Here is a 21,270-nt window from a genome sequence, read left to right as displayed (position 1 = left end):
TGCCATTCGATTTTGGCAAGTATTTGACATCTTCTGGATTATACACAAAAGCTTGTTGAAAGGGTTAATTTTCTTGCAGAGACAAAAAGAGGCGTATAGCTTTGAATGATGCCATTCCCATCTCTAATCTTTTTTTAAACATTTGTCACTCAAATGGACTGGGAGTAAAAGTTGGATTGCTGCCAAATTCCCATTATCAAATGTCTTTGAAGGATCTGGGGCGTCATTCTCCGACCCCCCGCCGGGTCGGAGAATGGCCGTTGGCCGCCGTGAATCCCGCCCCCGCCCCCGCCCCCGCCGAAGTCTCCGAAGGGAGAAAAGTCGGCGGGGCATTAATGGCGCCGCTGCCGCGGAGAATGTCACGGGTCTGCGCAAGGCAGCCGATTTTCGGCCTGCCGATATTCTCCCTTCCGGATGGGCCGAAGTCCCGTCGACGTGATGACCGTTCACGTCGACGTGAATCAAACCTCCTTTTCATCGGCGTGACCCGGTGCTCCAGGCTCACGCCGACCAGCGAGGAGGTGAGTGACGGCCTGGGGGGTTGGCTCTGGGCAGGAAATGGCGTGGCCGCAGACTGATTGCGTGAGGAGAGGTGTGTCTCGGCTTGTGTGTGTGTGCGGCGGGGGGGGGGGGGCGGTGGTTAGAGTAGGCTGGGCACCGGGGGAGTGCCGGGAGGGGGTCCGTGCCGGGGTGGAGGTTGGGGGTTGTGGAGGGGGTCCGTGCCGGGGTGGAGGTTGGGGGGGGGGTCCGTGCTGGGGTGGAGGTTGGGGGTTGGGGAGGGGGTTCGTGCCGGGGTGGAGGTTGGGGAGGGGGTCCGTGTCGGGGTGGAGGTTGGGGGGGGGTCCGTGCTGGGGTGGAGGTTGGGGAGGGGGTCCGTGCCGGGGTGGAGGTGGGGTCCGTGCTGGGGTGGAGGTTGGGGAGGGGGTCCGTGCCGGGGTGGAGGTTGGGGAGGGGGTCCGTGCCGGGGTGGAGGTTGGGGGGGGGTCCGTGCTGGGGTGGAGGTTGGGGGTTGGGGAGGGGGTCCGTGCCGGGGTGGAGGTTGGGGGGGGGTCCGTGCTGGGGTGCAAGTTGGGGGTTGGGGAGGGGGTCCGTGCCGGGGTGGAGGTTGGGGAGGGGGTCCGTGTCGGGGTGGAGGTTGGGGGGGGTGTCCGTGCTGGGGTGGAGGTTGGGGAGGGGGTCCGTGCCGGGGTGGAGGTTGGGGGGGGGTCCGTGCTGGGGTGGAGGTTGGGGAGGGGGTCCGTGCCGGGGTGGAGGTTGGGGAGGGGGTCCGTGCTGGGGTGGAGGTTGGGGAGGGGGTCCGTGCCGGGGTGGAGGTTGGGGGGGGGTCCGTGCTGGGGTGGAGGTTGGGGAGGGGGTCCGTGCCGGGGGGGGAGGTTGGGGAGGGGGTCCGTGTCGGGGTGGAGGTTGGGGGGGGGGTCCGTGCTGGGGTGGAGGTTGGGGAGGGGGTCCGTGCCGGGGTGGAGGTTGGGGGGGGGTCCGTGCTGGGGTGGAGGTTGGGGAGGGGGTCCGTGCCGGGGTGGAGGTTGGGGAGGGGGTCCGTGCCGGGGTGGAGGTTGGGGGGGGGGGGTCCGTGCTGGGGTGGAGGTTGGGGGTTGGGGAGGGGGTCCGTGCCGGGGTGGAGGTTGGGGAGGGGGTCCGTGCCGGGGTGGAGGTTGGGGAGGGGGTCCGTGCCGGGGTGGAGGTTGGGGGGGGGTCCGTGCTGGGGTGGAGGTTGGGGAGGGGGTCCGTGCCGGGGTGGAGGTTGGGGGGGGGGTCCGTGCTGGGGTGGAGGTTGGGGGTTGGGGAGGGGGTCCGTGCCGGGGTGGAGGTTGGGGGTGGGTCCGTGCTGGGGTGGAGGTTGGGGGTTGGGGAGGGGGTCCGTGCCGGGGTGGAGGTTGGGGAGGGGGTCCGTGTCGGGGTGGAGGTTGGGGGGGGGGGGTCCGTGCTGGGGTGGAGGTTGGGGAGGGGGTCCGTGCCGGGGTGGAGGTTGGGGGGAGGGGTCCGTGCCGGGGTGGAGGTTGGGGAGGGGGTCCGTGCCGGGGTGGAGGTTGGGGAGGGGGTCCGTGCTGGGGTGGAGGTTGGGGAGGGGGTCCGTGCCGGGGTGGAGGTTGGGGGGGGGTCCGTGCTGGGGTGGAGGTTGGGGAGGGGGTCCGTGCCGGGGTGGAGGTTGGGGAGGGGGTCCGTGCCGGGGTGGAGGTTGGGGGGGGGTCCGTGCTGGGGTGGAGGTTGGGGGTTGTGGAGGGGGTCCGTGCCGGGGTGGAGGTTGGGGGGGGGGTCCGTGCTGGGGTGGAGGTTGGGGGTTGGGGAGGGGGTCCGTGCCGGGGTGGAGGTTGGGGAGGGGGTCCGTGTCGGGGTGGAGGTTGGGGGGGGGTCCGTGCTGGGGTGGAGGTTGGGGAGGGGGTCCGTGCCGGGGTGGAGGTTGGGGGGGTTCCGTGCTGGGGTGGAGGTTGGGGAGGGGGTCCGTGCCGGGGTGGAGGTTGGGGAGGGGGTCCGTGCCGGGGTGGAGGTTGGGGGGGGTCCGTGCTGGGGTGGAGGTTGGGGGTTGGGGAGGGGGTCCGTGCCGGGGTAGAGGTTGGGGAGGGGGTCCGTGCCGGGGTGGAGGTTGGGGGGGGGTCCGTGCTGGGGTGGAGATTGGGGGTTGGGGAGGGGGTCCGTGCCGGGGTGGAGGTTGGGGAGGGGGTCCGTGCCGGGGTGGAGGTTGGGGAGGGGGTCCGTGCCGGGGTGGAGGTTGGGGGGGGTCCGTGCTGGGGTGGAGGTTGGGGGTTGGGGAGGGGGTCCGTGCCGGGGTGGAGGTTGGGGGGGGTCCGTGCTGGGGTGGAGGTTGGGGGTTGGGGAGGGGGTCCGTGCCGGGGTGGGTGATGGGAGGGCAAATGAGTTGGTCCACCTGGCCAGGTGCCAGCCTCCAACAGTTGGACCCATGCGGTCCATGCCACCTGGCTGGGGGGAGGAGGGGATATGGGCAATGATGACATGTCGTCGTTCCCCTCCCCCCCACCAGGCCGTCATGTTTTCAGATCATCCAGCGATGTTGGCCGCCGTGGTGGCAGCCGCTCATGTCTATGTTGCCCTGGATGAGGAGGAGGAGGAGGAGCGTGCCAGAGAGGCGGCGCAGGCTGCCGCAGAGGGGCAGGCGGCAGCCGCCCAGGCTGGAGGGACACCTGACCGACAGGACGAGGAGGGGGAGGAGGACGTCGTGGCCCCATGGCAACGGAGGCACCCGAGGGCGCCCCGTGTGTACCGGCCCCGGCAGTCATACCAGGACCTCACGGACCGGGAATGCAGGAGGAGACTCCGGATGAGCCGGGAAACCGTGGCACACATCTGCCACCTGCAGGCACACCTGTCACCGCGTGGCACTGGCGGGGGACACCCTCTCCCCGTGTCCGTCAAGGTTACGGTGGCCCTGAACTTTTATGCAACGGGGTCATTCCAGGCACCAAGTGGGGACCTGTCCGGCATATCGCAGACATCGGTGCATCGGTGCATCCGGGCAGTGACAGATGCCCTTTATGCCATGGCGCACCGCTACATCCGCTTCCCCGTGGACCGGGCCAGCCAAGATGCCCGGGCCATGGGCTTCTCTGCCGTTGCCGGGTTTCCCATGGTCCAGGGCGCGATCGATGGGATGCACGTCGCCGTGCGGCCACCTGCAGATAACAGGGCCGTGTTCACTAATAGGAAGGGGACCTATTCAATGAACGTACAGGTGGTCTGCGACCACCGCATGATGATCCTGCACGTCTGCGCCCGTCACCCAGGCAGTGTACACGACTCATTCGTGTTGTCGCGGTCATCCATCCCCGGCATGTACGAGGGACGCCATCCCCGGCTGAGGGGCTGGTTGCTGGGCGACAGGGGCTACCCATTGCGATCGTGGCTGATGACGCCTATACGGAGGCCACGCAATGAGGCGGAGAACCGCTACAATGATGCCCATGTAGCGACAAGGGGAGTGATCGAGAGGTGCTTTGGCGTGCTGAAGATGCGTTTCAGGTGCCTGGACCTCTCTGGGGGTGCCCTCCAGTATCGGTCAGATAGGGTCGGCCGCATCATTGTGGTGTGCTGCGTCCTGCACAACATAGCCCAGCAGAGGGGCGATGTGCCGCAGGCAGAGGAGGGCGGAGTGGAGGAGCAGCAGGAAGAGGCCCAGTCCTCCCCAGATGAGGGGGATGGGGGCAATGGTCAGGGCAGACGGGGTAGACACAGACGGGTGGCTGTCCACCGTTACCGGCTGGCCCAGCGGGCACGGGACAGACTGATAAGACGCCCGCTTCACTGACTAGCTGGGCGTGGGAATCGGGTAGTATGGCCACAGACCGCACACCATGACAACAGCCGACCACCCACACCCCCCACCCATCCACCACCCTCACCCCCCTCCCCAACCCCACACACCGCACCCGCATGCACACCACCCCCCCACCCCCAATTGCCGATCCACCGGCGGCACAACGGGCCGGGCTCACCCAGTTGCGGGTGGACGCGTGTCTATCGCAGGCCATGGAGGATGATGACAACCCGCCTCCGATGAGCTCCTGGCTCTACATCGTTGGACTATGTCTGACCCATGGCCACAGTACCACCATCCACCCGGATCATCCCTGCATGCGGCTGTGACACTGCAGCGCACGGTCCCGTCCTCTGCCCGGGGGATGTTGATGGCGGCCCAGGGGGAAGGGGGCAGACTCACCTGGGGCTGAGGTAAGACCACCCGTCACACACACACTTGCGCTCAACGTACATGACACGCCCGCACACTTTGGACAGAGCACAAAGGCAGCTTCGGTAGGTGTAACATTGACTTTAATAATCAAAGGAGTTCATGCACGTGCCCTAGCCCCTAAAACTCATCTGTGCCCTGCACCCGTGCCATCTTACTCAGTGTCTAATTGTTTGGCCTTACGGGCCCTTTGACTACGTCTACGTGGTTCCCCAGACGGTACAGCAGAACTGGAGGTGGACTCCTGTGATTCCTGCCCTCTGACACCGGATCCCTTTGGCGGCCGTTTCCTGAGGCGTCCTGGCCTAGATGGGCCAGGCTGCGGCCCGGGCGACTGGGATGGCGAGCTGCCAGCCTGTCCTGCCCGTTGCCCACCCGATGCACCTGGGACGGAAGGGGGGGGAGTCCGAGGTGTCGCGGTGTACCGGGACCTCCCCTACAGAGGGAGCCGGGACGGACCACACCACCTCCTCCTCCCTCGGGGTGCCCGATGGCCCCCAGGCCTCTACATGGGTGGGGGATGCGAACGGACTGGCCATCCGACGCGCCCCCGACATCTGGCGCTGCCAGTCCTGGAGGCCCGTGCTGGTATCGACAGGGGTCTGCAGGTTTGCAGCCATGGAGCCCAGGGGGTTGTCGAACCCTGTCTGCAACAGTGCGACGCCAGCTCGCACATGGCCACTGGCGCCGATGCCCTCAGCGATGGCCTGCTGAGACTGGGCCATGGCCTGCAGAGACTGGGCCATGGCCTGCAGAGACTGGGCTATGGCCTGCTGAGACTGGGCCATGGCCTGCTGAGACTGGGCTATGGCGTTGAGCGCCTCTGCCATCTGGCGCTGGCACTGGCTCATGGCCTCCTGTGAGAGGGCAGCCATTTCCTGGGCCACAGACGCCGCCTGCACGGAAGGCCCCAGGCCTCGCAAACCGTTCCCCATGTCTGACACCGTCGCACCCATTGCCTCCACCGCGGACGCCACCCGTGCGGTGTCAGCCTGGGTGGCACGCATGACCGGGACCACTCCCAGCTCCTGGACGCGGGTGGACTCCTCCACCTGCGACCGCAGCCGCCGCAAGCCACCCGTCACCCTATTCGCTCGTCTCCATGTCGGTGGTTGCATCGGATCTATGTGTGGGTGTGGTAACTGCAGGAACCCGGGATCCATCTGGGCGGCAGATGTTCGCTTGGCCTGGGCTGCCCTCCGACCGCCCGGTCCCTCTGCTGCTCCTACCTCCACCTGCTGTACCGGGACGGCTGTGTTGTGCGCACCAGTGAGTGTACCAGACGCCTCATCACTAAAGTGCCCAACCGTGGTGAGTGTTTCTGCGATGGTGGAGGGTGTTGGTGACAGCAGTGGCGTTGTGTCGTGCTCTTCGTCCCACTCTGAGTCCATGGCACTTTGGGGTGGGGGTTCGTCTGCACCCATCCACTCTGAGTCACTGTCCGGTATTTCGTCTTCCCGGGTAGGGGTGTCCTGGGTAGTGCTGTCCCGGGTAGTGCTGTCCCGGGTAGTGCTGTCCCCGGTAGGGGTGTCCTGGGTAGTGGTGTCCCGGGTAGGGGTGTCCTGGATAGTGGTGTCCTGGGTAGTGGTGTCCTGGCTCGGATGTGACGGGGGCCTGTGGCTGCCCCCCTCATCGCTGGGTGGTCGCTCCCGCACGTGACGGGGGTGTCGTCTCCCTGTTGCTCCAGGTCTCTCCGTCTCCCGTGGTGTGCGAGGGGCATCCTGCGGGCGTCGCATGCTGGAGGGTTCGGGTCTCTCCGTCTCCCGTGGTCTCCGAGGGGCATCCTGCGGGCGTCGCATGCTGGAGAGTGCGGGTCTCTCCGTCTCCCGTGGTCTCCGAGGGGCATCCTGCGGGCGTCGCATGCTGGAGGGCGCGGGTCTCTCCGTCTCCTGTGGTCTCCGAGGGGCATCCTGCGGGCGGTGTGCATCTGCGGGGATGGGTGCCTGGACGTTTGGTCCTGCGATACACAATGAAGCATGCATGGTTAGACATCAGGCAGTGATCAGGTGATACGGGGGAGGGGGATATAGGGGAGGGGGGATATGGGGACGGGCTGTTGGTGGCTCACTTGCTCGTGGGGCCCCGACCTCTGCATCAGCAACCTCCCGGTCCTCAGGTCCGCCAGCCAGTTCCAGGGCCCTTTCCTCGTGTACGGTCAGTGGCCTCTCATCAGCGGGCCCTCCTCCAGTCCTCACATGCTCCCTATTGTTGTGTGCGCGCTTCTCCTGTGGGGGGGGGGGGGGTGGCAGGGGTAAAAGGCAACAGTGTTAGGCAGGTATATGAATGCACGCCATCGGTTGCGCGTGCATTGCAGAGGTTAAGGTTAGGGCTGGATTCATTTGGGGATATGGGGGATATGGGGGAGGGGGGATATGGGGGAGGGGGGATATGGGGGAGGGGGGATATGGGGGAGGGGGGATATGGGGGATATGGGGGAGGGGGGATATGGGGAGGGGGGATATGGGGAGGGGGGATATGGGGGAGGGGGGATATGGGGGAGGGGGGATATGATGAGGGGGGTATGGGGGATATGGGGGAGGGGGGATATGGGGATATGGGGGAGGGGGGATATGGGGGATATGGGGGAGGGGGGATATGGGGGAGGGGGGATATGGGGGATATGGGGGAGGGGGGATATGGGGAGGGGGGATATGGGGGAGGGGGGATATGGGGATATGGGGGAGGGGGGATATGGGGGATATGGGGGAGGGGGGATATGGGGGAGGGGGGATATGGGGATATGGGGGAGGGGGGATATGGGGCAGGGGGGGATATGGGGAGGGGGGATATGGGGGATATGGGGGAGGGGGGATGTGGGGGAGGGGGGATATGGGGGATATGGGGGAGGGGGGATATGGGGGATATGGGGAGGGGGGGATATGGGGAGGCTCACCCTGCCTGCTTTGACGAGGTCGTTCACCTTCTTGTGGCACTGGGTGCCTGTCCGTGGTGTTTGGGCCACAGCGGTGACGGCCTCTGCCACCTCCCTCCACAGACGCCGGCTGTGGCGTGGGGCAACTCTGCAGCCGTGCCCGGGATACAGGGCGTCCCTCCTCTGCTCCACCGCGTCCAGGAGCGCCTCCACATCGCGTGACTCGAACCTCGGGGCTGAGCGACGGCCAGCCATCAAGTCGGGTGTTGCGGTCGGGTGTTCCGGTCGGGTGGGGGGGAGCTGCGCGGCCTTATGAGATTTGCTTTTAATCAGAGTTGTTTTGGGTTTTTTTTTAAACCAGCTTCCACATTGTTTGAAGTTTTAATTTCCAGGCTAATTTATTTTAAAATATCAAACACAGTAACTTATTTAACATATAGGTTTTCTGTAGATGAATTCGTCGATTCTATTAAAGAAAGCACAACTAACAAGATATGTTAATTTCTTAAAACTAATAAAGCAATATTCAGAATAATGACAGTTCTCTTTGGTTGACAGTTCTTGACTATCCCGCCTGCACTCAGATCCTTGCTTCTATTTACAACAGCCTCCAGTCAGCGGCTAACCTTACCTTCCAGCAGGACATTGTGGTTTACAGTTCCCACTCTGTCACGGCACTGCTCGGACAGCTCCAAACCCAAGATTTAACCATGGCTCGGCAGAACAAATACGAGATTTATCTCCTGAATCATCCCAAGCTCCAATTTCGCCACTGCACCACTATCAATCCAGCAAGTTTTCTCTCCGAACCACCTTCGGAATGCTCACAGTCGGGCCACGATTGCCTGACACTCCTCAGAGAGGAAGCCTCCGTGCGCGATGATCTCACTGACACTCCCCTGCCCGATGTAGACGTAACTGTTTTCACCAACGGCAGTGCTTCCGTCGGCGAAAGGGGGGATAGATTATCAGGGTACGCTATAGTTAATCAGCAGGGCGAAACCCTGGAAGCAGCAGCATTTGAAACGCCGTTCTCCGCACAAAAAGCCGAGCTATTTGCACTCATCCGAGCGTGCGTGTTAGGAGAGAATAAGAAAAGAAACATTTACACAGACTCCAGATACGCATTTGGAGTCACACACGACTTCGGTCAAATATGGAAGAACAGGGGATTTCTTACATCTGCAGGCACTCAGATATCCCACAAACAGTTAGTTACACAATTACTACAGGCTTTAATGCTCCCTAAACAAATAGCCGTAATAAAGTGCGTTGCCCATACAACAGGCAAAACCCTGGTGGACACGGATAATCGGCAAGCGGATCACCAAGCCAAAGAGACTTCTCGCTTAAAATACATGGTGGTACAAAAAACGATGATTCAGACTAAAAGCTCTTAAGGTCAGTCTCCCTCTGAAAAACCAATGCCGACCATCACTGACGTCATTCAGTTACAGGAGGACGCTCCTGCCTGTGTAAAAAGACTATGGGAAGAATTGTTATGATCCTGTAAACAAATTGTGGGTCACCCTGGCAGGGCAAACTTGTATGCCCGATGCATTAGCAGCCTGGGTCACCGAATGTGTTCACTTTGCAACTAATTGTGGTGCGCGAGCTACGGGTGATGTATTGCTCAAGACTTGGTGCCATCCAAGACTGCAGGACATAGCGCAAAACATTAGCAGTCGTTGCCTAGTATGTCAGCAGTATAATCCTGGTAAAGCAATACCCTGTGAAATGGGTAAAACCCCGCTACCGGAAGGTCCCTTTGAGACACTCCAGATGGATTACATTGAGTTGGAAAGATGCCAATGTTATAAACATGTATTGGTTATTGTTGATGTATTTAGCAAATGGATAGAAGCTTACCCCACTGTAGATAACAAAGCTTCCACGGGAGTAAAAGTTTTGATGCGAGAAATTGTTCCTAGATTTGGCATTCCATATCGATTAAGCTCTGATAATGGACCTCATTTTGTGGGACAGATCAATGAGGAATTTTGTACTCAGCTGGGAATAAAACAACAATTACATTGCGCATACCGACCCCAAGCAGCGGGAATGGTAGAAAGGGCTAATCAGACATTAAAAACGAAACTGGCAAAACTCCAGGCAGAGACTGGAGCCACTTGGCTCAAATTATTGCCCATTGCCCTCTTCCAAATACGTGCAGCCCCAGCTGGAAAGACACGACTGAGTCCCGCCAAAATTTTATACGGAAGACCCTTGCGTACTCCTTGGGATCAAGGGAAACATAAGGAAGTACAATTTCACCATATGACCACTGAAATGGCCAACTATGTGATAGCCTTGACTAAAGTACTAAAAGGCCTCCATTCACGGCTACGAGCTGCTTATAAGGAGATACCTCCCTTGTCCAGTTCTGCCACTATTAATCCGGGGGAGTATGTTCTGATTCGTAATTGGGTTAGGAAAGGATTAGAACCCCGATGGGAAGGACCACACCAGGTCCTATTCACTACTCCCATTGCTGTAAAAGTGGAAGGCAGAAATGCCTGGATCCACATCCACCATTGTAAAGTTGTGAAAATGCAATAGAGAATAACCCTCTGTTTCGGGCCCTAGGTAATAACTCCGGCATCACTTAAAGAATGAAGGCCACACTTATTATCGGAACCCTGCTGGGACCTTTGGAAACGGGAGGAGAGGCCAAGCGAAGAATTTGCGGTCCCAAGGGAAGACGGACTCATCACCTCTGTCGAGGAGACACCTGACAATGCACCTGTCAAAACTCAGGAGAAGGACCTTGGAACGCGACCCCTGCGGACGGATGTTCGGCCTACGTACAACGATGCAATCGGACCATACTCATCAGTGGAGTTACTAAGGGCAACCTACCCTGTCATCGGGTCAACTGTAAATGGGACTGTAGCTGCAGAAACAAAAATAAGACTTTACCCTTGGGATGCGTTGACCAAGGGAGGGTAAGGCTGCGGAAAAAAAGGGAATTACATGTAAACACGTATCTGTATATGTCATATGTGTACGCAAAGGAGATGAATGTTTCTGGTTGCTGGGTATGTACACATAACCCGACCCATGCTAAGGGAGGGATCCCCCTCAGACCTGTTCCGCTTAACCTGTCAGAAACAGTAGAATGGTATATTTACCAGAATGGTACTCGTCAATCCCCCCAGGACTATAAGAATTGCATCTATGGTAAGACACCCAAACGGCAGGGCAACTTCTAGTTTATAATTTCTCCCCATATCCCCAAGACCTTGGAAAGAGGGGGGCTATCCAATGAACACCTTTGAGATGTGGTACCAACCAAGTTATAACAGATCCCACCAACCTCCATTTCTTACCCTCACTAATACCACCAACATGGGAAGACCACTGGGAATAATATGTTTAGTAAGGAATGTGGTTAAAGATTCGTAGGTGCTAGTCAATGCGAGCACAAATTTGTAGTGGCCAACATATCCGAGGTCTATCCCGCATATACGTCTCCTCAGTTTTATGGGTGTACACTGGGCGTCCCCTACGCTAACGGGACAGGTACCTTCAAGTACTCCCTAATGGCTGAAGGGTTTGATGTGGACAAACTCACTTTGTACAATGGGATGTACTTTATTTGTGGCCACAAGGCATATCCCTGGCTGCCAGAGAATTGGACGGGATCCTGTTATCTGGGGTATGTAGTCCCCTTTATACACCACCTCGCCAATTTAGCCGACCATTACCAAATGATGAAACGACAAATGAGAGCAATAACCGAAACGCAACGATACTTTGGGATCCTGCTTCCCCCTATCGGGGTAGCTCTTGCAATAAAGGAAATAAGGAAGATAGCAAAAATCCTGGAGGAGGTAGCAAACGACACCACTGAAGCATTGACTGAGATAAATAATGAAATGGTAACAATGAGAACCGTAGCCCTACAAAACCGAATGGCCCTCGATTAGCTCCTTGCAAACAAAGGTGGGACTTGTGCCGTGATCGGTTCGGAAAGTTGCACCTACTTCCCCGATAGTTCGGAGAACATCACCCACCTCGTGGATCATATCCGCAAAGAGGTTAAGTAACTGCATGAAATATCAAGAGATGGGTGGTTAGATTGGTTGTTTGCCGGATCATGGGGGTCTTACCTAGTGCATGGATTAATAATCCTGGTAGTTGTAATACTTGTAATTATTATGCTTAGCTTCCTAATGAAATGCTTGTGTAAAAGTGTCAGTGCAGCAGTAATTTCTCAACAGTTAATGCAGCAACGTGAAGTGAGCCTTGAAGAGTTAATGGATGTGAAAGAAAGTGCTGAGGAACATAAGAAAATGATAGAAGTACAGATAGAATGGGAGCGACTGAGACGAGTAGCTATGGATTAGAAGTTATCATGAAATGATAACAGGGGGGAATGAGAGTTTGGCTCAAGGTGGAATAGAACTTTATGGGAAAATAAAATGTCAAATAGTGCTTTGTGTGCTGGAATGTCAAGGCAGGCTTTGTAGCAAGCTGTGTAATCACTTCTGCTTTCGCACCAGACAAATTGCAGTAACGGCCTTGGGAATGGTGCCTAACTTTAACGATAACTATAGCTAAGACTGAAAGCAACAGAATGCCAGGGGGCTGTTCTCAGAAATGAAACAGTGTCATAAAATGTATATAAACTGCTGTTGGATGTATTAACTTAGGCTTGCTGTTGTAGCTCTCCGAGATACAGTGGTGTAGCTCCGGCCGAGAATAAACATATGTTAACGAAACTTGGTGTTCGATTGATTATTTCATCCGGACTGAAGGGAAACAAATTCACAGATTGAGCCAAGGTAGTGTGGTCATTCAAAGGGTCGGTGCAGACTCAATGGGCGAAATGACCTCCGCCGACACTGTAGGGATTCTATGAAATACAGAAGCAACCAAAACAGTTATATTTTGAGAAAATAGAACTGCTCACCATTGAATGTGGTGATAGAGTTGAATTTCTTGTCGTTGGTGAAGCAGTCAGTGAGTTAGAGTAAGAGGAAATCTCATTACCTGAAAGAAACCGATCAAAAGAAGAAATGTTTTAATCGGCCTTATCCAGCAATCCAGAACAGTTGCCACCTTCTCATCAAAATAGCAAACAAGCATCTCTGGAGCTCGGAAAGTAGAAAGCTTACCATGTTATTATTTCAATGGGATATGGGAATTAAGCCAGAAAGTGGAGAATCAGCTATGATCTTATTAAATGGCAGAGCAGGCTAGAGATGTCGTACTTTCTGCCCCGTTCCTATTCCTTATCTCCTCGTGGTTGGGTTTGATGGGACAGCTCCTGTCAACATACCCGTCAATTGAAAGGATTATTCTTCACCATTCCAGAGAGCCAAGGTGAACGGATCCTTCAACTCAACCTATCTAGTTAATATAAGCTTCTTCTTTAATGCAGGTAGACATGTTCCTGGATGGATCATAGAGTCACATCACTTAAACTCATTGGATGGCCACCAATGCAGCTTTTGGCTGCCTTTCTTAAAGTAATTCCACTTCTCAGTTTCTCAAGAATGGTCAGTTCTCACCCACGTTAAGTCATTGGAACATTCATCCCTCTTTCCTTTGATACTCCAGCCTGTTCATAGTTTTTCAACCACAAGATTAAAATTCATGCTGTTAATTAACCTCTGACCCTGCAAAATTATTATATCTTGAGATAAATTCACAGGGAGTAATGTCCGGCATCGAAGCAGACTCCTCAAATATAATGCCTAATTTTGTTTTCATTCTTTGATCAATATCTATTTTATAAAAATCAAATCAGTGGGGGGAGTTTTCCACTCGGTGCACAGCATGGTGACTGGGAGGTGCGAAAATCGCCACAGTAGAAGGCGGGGCCTGATAGAACCAGCAACGCGGGCTCCACACAAATGGGGCCGCTGTTTTTAAAGGGCGCCCTGATCTGCGCTTTAAAGAATTCAGTCCCCCCATATAAGGGTAAACATCCCCTGACACAACTCTAGGCAACCCCCCACCCCCCTCCCCCCACCCCCACTCCACGCCCCATGGAAATCTCCACCCCTCCAACATAGATACGAGGAACACCCCCCCTCCCCTGCAAGGATGTGGGGAACCACACACAAGTGCCAGCGAAGCCGCCCCCCACACACAAATAAGGGGAACCACCCCAATGGAGCTCCCCAGATGGTTCATCCCCGGAACTGTCCTACCACCGAGCAGTGGCAGGAGAGTGACAGGGGCAGAATCACGGCTTTTCCCCTCCATGCCCCCCTCCTCTTGGAGGCTATACTTATTTGTATGCCCTGGCGACTTTCCTCCAACTGCTGTTTTGTTACCGGTGTGGTAGGTAACATGTGCTACTCAATCCTTGGATAATGATGAGGTCTTCTGAATCTCGATGAAGACTCAAACTCGTCCAGTAGTAACAAAAGGTTTATTGAGTAACTATAACAGTAATTGCATGAGTTTTTAACTTTAACTTTGATACTAGTGATAAGGTTAACAAGATCTAACTACAGTAACTATACATAACTCCACTAGCCATCTGAACTAATCTGATACTGCCCTGGTCACAGTGCACCCAAGAGAGAGAGGGAGAGACACAATGTGGTTGCTTTTTTATACCCCTGTTGGTCCGGCCCTCTAGTGATCATGTGTTGCTACTGATTACACATTAACTCCTTATGTACATGCACAAACAGAGATCACTACATCCCCCTTTGTTTTCTTGTGTTACATATTTTCTGTATGTGGTAAAGAAAATTGAACAAACATAATGGATGCAGTTTGCAACTGCATTACGTAAAATCAATGAGTTAATCAGTTAAATGTTAATACATTTAGTCTCTTAGGTTTTTCTTCTCGTTTGCTTGAAACAGGTAGACAAATGATGTTATGTACAAGTTGTGATGATATTGATGATTATACAAAGTCAATTAATATTTATGAGTCCAATCTTAATTTAAACATTTGTGAGTCCAAACATTATGAATTTGTTTGGTTGAGTTGCTTTCTTCTTCTGTTGTCAAAGTGGTGATGTTGATGTCGTCATTTCTTTGTGAACGTCGTCAGTGTTCTTGCGTTTGAGTGACCAACAAGTCATCATGAGGTGTTCGAATGGTCAAATCACTTTGTTATCTGATTTAGACTTTCTTTTTTTTTCTCTATGCTTGTGGTAGCGATTCTGTATTACACCGTTGTCTGATCTGGACTTTTTCCTGTGCTTGCGGTATTGATTATGTATGTCATCTTTGTTGTCTGACCTGGACTCTTTCCTGTGCTTGCAGTATTGATCTAGTGTGTCATCTGCCTTGAAAACTGATGTGCTTGCTTGTTCTAGAGCAGATGTGAATTTGTGAGATTTTTTGTCATGCCATGGCATGTTTGTAGTCTTGTCATTGTTTTGCAGTGTGCTGTGGCATTGTCCTCCATGTGCAGAGTTGTACCATGTTGTACAGGTCATTGGTTCGTTGTTATTGTTTCTGTCATTACGGTCTTTGTTGTTTTCATTGTTGTTCCTGTTATTATCGTTCTTGTTGTTGTTTTTGTCATGCTTGTTGTTTCTGTTTTTGTTGTTTTCGCTGTTGCTCTTGCTCTTGTTGTTTTTCGTGTCGTACGTGTTGTTTGTTTTTATTGTTTTTGTCGCTGTTCTTGTCGTTTTTCTTGTCGTGCTTGTTGTTTCTGTTATGCTTCTTATTGTTTTTGTTGTTCCTGTTGTTCTTGTTTCTGCTGTGCGTCTTGCGTTGTTTGTTGTTCTTGTTGCACTCAATGAGTGTTCCATGTGGATGATTTGAGTAATTGTCACAGTTATTGGTGTGAGTGTCCGTTGTGGTACCTGTTACATTGAGCATTTCTTCTTGAGAATTGTGAGAATGATCTGATGTTGCATTGATCTTGGTGACATCAGTCATTTGTGGTGGATTTGATTCCTCTTCTTTGCTTCCTTGGTGCTCCTCTTCTGGAATCATTTCTGGTTCGTTTGAATCATCATTGATTTTGTGGTGCTCCTCTTTTGGAGTCATTTCAGGTTCACTTGAATCATCATTGATTTCTTTGTGCTCCTCTTCTGGAGTTATTTCTGGTTCATTTGAATCACCTGTGGTTTCTTGGTGCTCCTCTTCTGGAGTCAAAATCTTCAAGATTTCCATTGATGTGGTCTCTCTGCACTCTTGGTGCTCCTCTTCTGGAATCAAAATCTTCACGATTTCATTTGACGTGGTCTCTCTGGACTCATGAGTAGCCCTCCTCTGATTGTTGAGTGCTTCTGCACAGACGAGCTGAGAAGTGTCAGTCTCGCTGTGATCCTGCACATCTTGGATGTCGATTGTGATCACATTGTCACTATTCTCACATACAGTGGGTAGACATTCACATTGTCACTATTCTCACATACAGTGGGTCGACATTCATTGTTGGTTAAATGAGCTTGGTAGACTTTCATAGTCTGCTGCTAGTTGCTCAGATAAGGTGGATAGACCGTCATAGTCTTGTTCATGCATGGCGTTCGCTATGGAGTGTTTTCATGTTTCCATTTTGGAATCTGCCAACGAGTTGTCTGTGGAGGCTTACGTCGCTCTCTCTGTGGAGTCTTTCATCGCTCTCTCTGTGGAGTCGTGCAGTGTTCTCGCTGAGGCGTCGATCTGTGCTCTCCCAACGGAGTCGTTCTGTGCTCTCTCTGTGGCGTTGTCTTCTTCTTGGGTATTTGACAGGTTACTGTCATCCAATTTATCGACGATCTGCCATGGCATCTACCATGAGTAGAGTCGTGTTGAGCTGTGCAACTGTGTTGCTGATGCTGTGATCAGCAGATCCGAATAACTCAGCCATGTCTGAGTAGTACTGTGTGTATTGTTCGATAGACAAATCAACTCTTTTTGTTTCGGAGTTGTCATTCTGCTCTTCACTTTGGGTGGTGCAGATTGCTTGTGCCAGGGTGTTGTGAAAGTTATTTTCAACTGCTGGTGTAAGTTTGGGCATTATTCTGTCTTTTGAGGGAAGGAAATTGGGTTTTGCAGCTTTAAATTTCTTTTTTTCAATTTTCGTGCATTTCCTTTTTAAGTAGGCATGGTCCGGGTCCTCTGACGTCATGCCGCTCGTGACGTCATGCGCAGGGCTCGATTGCGCATGCGCAATCCGAGTTTCCTTTACTGTGCGCTCTTTTCGCAACTGCGCATGCGCGGCTTCTTGCGTATGCGTAGAACACTGTTTCGCCGGTTTGCATCTTTTAGGGGAGTGCGCATGTGCGGACTGGCCGGAACAGTCTTGCTCAAGATGGCTGCCAATCAAAAAGTGCTGTTGCATCGAGTGAGATTCTGCCTCTGCCTCGTGGTGAGTATTCGCGCCATTTTTACGGATTTTGTTTTCTAGACAATGATTCTGTCTTTGTAAAGACTCAAAGTATTAATCTTGTTTTTGTTCATAAGCAAGGCATTTTTGTATAACGATTTCTAATGTTAAATACTTTTTTTGTGAAAGTTCTTCCCTCAAATATTTTTCAGATAGTCCAAAAATTAATTGATCCAATATCATAGCATCTCTGAAATCAGCATAATTACAGCCTTGTGCTAGTACCTGGAGGTCTGTAATAAAATCAGTGAAGGGCTCCCCGTTTCTCTGGCATCTATGCTAAAAGATAAATCTTTCCGGCATCTCACCAGACTGACTTTTACAGTGTTCTTCAAATTTTGCGATAATCACTTTAAATTTAGTTTTGTCTTCACCTTCCAAGAAATCAAAGGAGTTCTAGATCTCTATAGCTTCATGTCCTGCTCTTCCGAGTAGTATTGCTATTTTCCTTTCTTCAGAGATCGTGTTTAAATTATTAGCTGCCATATACTTGGAACTTTTGTATAAACATTTTCCAGTTATTACTTAAGTTACCGTCAGTTTTCAGTTGCATTGATACTTGAATGTGGTCCATCGAATCGTTTAGTTGTCGAGGATCCATCTGCTGCGAAGTCTTCCACAGTCAAATATCCGGTCTGAATTTTCTTCTCTTCTTGTCTAACCTAATCTAACTAACTCTGTTAAAGCCAACACGCCTGGTACCATGTTTTGTTACCTATGTGGTAGGTAACATGTGCTACTCAATGCTTGGTTAGTGATGAGGTCTTCTGAATCTCGTACAGTAGTAACAAAAGGTTTATTGAGTGACTATAACAATAATTGCATGAGTTCTTTACTTTAACTTTGATTGTAGTGAAAAGGTTAACAAGATCTAACTACAGTACTGTACATAACTCCACTAGCCATCTGAACTAATCTGATACTGCCCTGGTCACAGTGCACCCCCGAGAGAGGGAGAGACACAATGTGGTTGCTTTTTATACCCCAGTTGATCCGGCCCTCTAGTGATCATGTGGTGCTACTGATTACACATTAACCCATTATGTACATGCACATACAGAGATCACTACAACTGCTTCACATTTTTAAAAAGCAGTTGTAAACTTCACTGAGGTGACATCATGTCGGTGAGGGGGAATTCTAATGTAGAAGGACCATATGGCGGGGTTGCCATTTAGAATTTATTCACATCCATGCCACCATCTTGTTTTCTGATTCTCCTGATAAACGGGCCGCACGGTGGACAGTGGGTAGCACTGTTGCTTCACAGCGCCAGGGACTTGGATTCGATTCTCTGCTTGAGTCACTGTCTGAGCAGAGTCTGCACATTCTCCCTGTGTCTGTGTGGGTTTCCTCCGGGTGTTCCGGTTTCCTCCCAGAGGTCCCAAAAGACGTGCTTGTTAGGTGAATTGGACATCCTGAATTCTCCCTCAAGAAGCACCGTAGTGTGGCGACTAGGGGGTTTTCGCAGTCACTTCATTGCAGTGTTAATGCAAGCCTACTTGTGACACTAATAAAGATTGTTATTATTATTTTGCACCCACGTTGTCATTTGCATTCTCAGAGAATGCGGGTGCAAAATTCCCCCAATGTATTTGATCTCACTGAAGTTATTATGCTTACCGTGGCCGGGAGTATGGGTCACATCAGCAAATGGAGGAATTGTTACTGGGGAAGAACCTGTGATAGATAAAAAATATTATTGGGAATCATTTCAGCAACAACTTTAAGCTACAGTTCGACCACAATTATTCATATTTGACTAAAATATGATGCTAAGCAACTAAACATGGCAGATGATAGGGTCTCCTGGAAAGATAGAGGAAAAGGTGAAGGGACTCTAGTAGCCTTAATATTCAAGGATAAAATCACTCCAATTATAAGATTGGATATAATAAGAGGTAAACCAGTGGAGATTTTATGGCAGAGTTACAAAATTGAAAAGAATTGAAGGACCACAGCAGGAGTTTTATGGAGACCCTCAATTGTGACTGTGAAGTGATAGCTTGTATTAGGCAAGCATGTAGCAAAGGCAGAGTGGTTATAATGAGGAATTTTAATTGTCATATTCATTGGGATAAGCAAACGAGCACATCTCAAAATGTAGCTAATTTCCCTGTGTGTGCGGGGTAGTTTTCAGCATGCATGTCAGTGCAGTTCAGCAGTCTGCGCCCCATCAAATTACTACGATTGCTCAGGAGTCACCCTGGGACAGTGGCAGTGGCTCCGTGGACCAGGAACTTAGCTGCCCTCAGGATAAAGGCATTCATCTTTCCCCCACTGCCACTCTGCCAGCCCCTTTGCAATTGCCTCTCACTCAGCCCAGAGTGATGCCCTGGAATGTTGAATGATCTGTTGGATAAAGTTTGTTTGGATCAGTTGTTTTGTGATGGCTTTGATTTTAGCATTGTGGCTAAGGTGACACCATATGGCCCATAACACAAGGATGATAAACTGCGAGACTGTTACAGAATGGAGATTTGGGGTTGCCTTAAGTAGAACAGTAATCAAATGAGAGAATCATGGACAATTCAGCTGGTAAGGGAATGCATCTGTTGCCTCCTCACTCTCCTTCTCTTGATCAACACTCGTCTTTTTGCATAGAACTGGAATACAGTTGAGAAATTACACTTGCATTTCATAAATAGAGCATTCGTAACCAACAAAAATATTCTGTATGTAATTAAATTAAAAATTGAGGTCAAAGTGCAATTATTGAAATATATAGAACCTCTCAAAGCCACTGACTTTCCACAACAAACAGGACAGTGTGAATACCATCCTGTAATTACAATCAGGAGTGCGAACACTGCCCCAGGAGAGTGAGAACACTGCTCCTTAAATTGCATTCAGGAGAATGAGAACACTACCCTGTAAATTACAGTCAAGAGAATGAGAATACTACCCCGTAAATTACAGTCAGGAGAGTGAGAACACTACCCCGTAAATTACAGTCAGGAGAGTGAGAACACTACCCCGTAAATTATAATCAGGAGACATAACACTGCCCCAGGAGAATAAGAACACTTCCCCTTAAATTGTAATCAGGAGAGTGAGAACATTGCCCTGGTAAATTACAATATGGAATGAGAACACTGCCCTACTTCCTCTTCCCTGCCCCAGCGGTGTTGAAGCAAATGAAACACTGGTACCACACAGACATACAAAGCTGCACGACTAGATTCTCCGTTCCTGAGATCAAGGGCGATATTCTCCGTAGGCTGACGGCGGAATCGGGAAACGTGATTGGGCGGAGAATCGGTTCCGAGCCGAATTCGCGGCAGGCGTCGATTGCACGCCAAATCGCAATTCTCCGTCACCTCGACAGCGGTGTCAATGCGTTCCAGAACGCAGGTACAGTAAACACCAAAGGCACATCATTAGTGGGCCCGACCCAGTCTTCTCCGGGGCCTCCGCGATTCTCGGCCTCTAATGGGCCGAATTCCCGACAACGAAGTTCACTTGTGCTTTTAAAAATTGTGAAACATGCGCCGTGGCTGTTAGCAGGCTGAGAGAGAGAGAGTGGTTACGGAAAGTGTCATGGGAATGTCACTTTAAGAAATGTTTGTTTTCTCAAGTGGCCGCAGTGATGTCATTGTGTGGGTGGAGCTGGGCTCTGGCTCTGCTTTTTACATTTGTTTTGAGCTGGAAGCTGTTTTTCTGGCTCTGAGTTTTAGTTTCGTTTTTGGTTGGGGAGCTGCATTCAAACCATGGAGGTGTATTTTGGTCTCTCTCTCTGCCTGCTAAAGAATGTCTCCAGATCATTTGATGATTTCAAAGTAATATCTGTTTCTGTAAGGAATGCAAACCTACTGTCTTTGTTAAAAAGGGTTGTTGACTTATGGATGTTGTTCGGAAAGTTACTAAGGGTTACCTATAGAGGACTGTATCTTTGAGGGGGGTATCAGTTTTGGTAGTTGATAAGATGTTTACTGTGTGTTTATAAAATGTTAACTGGATTCATAGAATAAACATTGTTTTGTTTAAAAATACTTTAGATCGCTGTTGCATCACACCTGTAAAGTGGGCCCTTGTGCTCCCCATAACCAAAATCTATTAAAAGTTGTGGGTCAGGTGAACCCCATGATATACTTTGGTGTTCTCTAAACCCTGGCCCATAAAAAATTGGGGCTCGTCCGGGATAAAAGTCTATCTTTCGTGATTGGGTTGGCTTAATGAACTTAAAGACAGTGAAGGGTGAGCATATTTGTGTTTGCTTTTCAGGTGTGGTATTCCAGTTTAAGTAGTGAGTGTGTTGTGGACAGTGGCTCTTTCAGAGGTTTGGAAGATTTTGGGGGTGGAGAAGGTCACACGCAGTACCTTACACACAAAGACTAAAAAAAGGCTTTTAGATTTGGCAAAAACATTGCAGTTAACATTACCTGACAGCATATGAAAAGAA

The 21,270-nt window shown here is 51.9% G+C and overlaps 1 protein-coding gene across 2 annotated transcripts in view; it reads right to left on the bottom strand.

Annotated features, from left to right (window-relative positions):
• LOC140427438 (hepatitis A virus cellular receptor 1 homolog) overlaps positions 1-21,270 on the bottom strand; it is a 124,175-nt gene that overhangs the window by 67,368 nt on the left and 35,537 nt on the right. For both annotated transcript variants that reach the window (XM_072512965.1, XM_072512964.1), the window contains exons 3-4: positions 18,492-18,548; positions 12,487-12,566 (exon numbers count right to left, since the gene is read on the bottom strand). In XM_072512965.1, the coding sequence (XP_072369066.1) occupies positions 12,487-12,566; positions 18,492-18,548 (137 nt within the window). The remainder of the gene's footprint in view (positions 1-12,486; positions 12,567-18,491; positions 18,549-21,270) is intronic.

The sequence above is a fragment of the Scyliorhinus torazame genome, chromosome 7 (assembly GCF_047496885.1).
Source record: "Scyliorhinus torazame isolate Kashiwa2021f chromosome 7, sScyTor2.1, whole genome shotgun sequence".
Classification (NCBI taxonomy): Eukaryota; Metazoa; Chordata; class Chondrichthyes; order Carcharhiniformes; family Scyliorhinidae; genus Scyliorhinus; species Scyliorhinus torazame.
The sequence above is the reverse complement of the archived record's forward strand: the minus strand, read 5'-3'. Positions and strand labels throughout refer to the sequence as shown.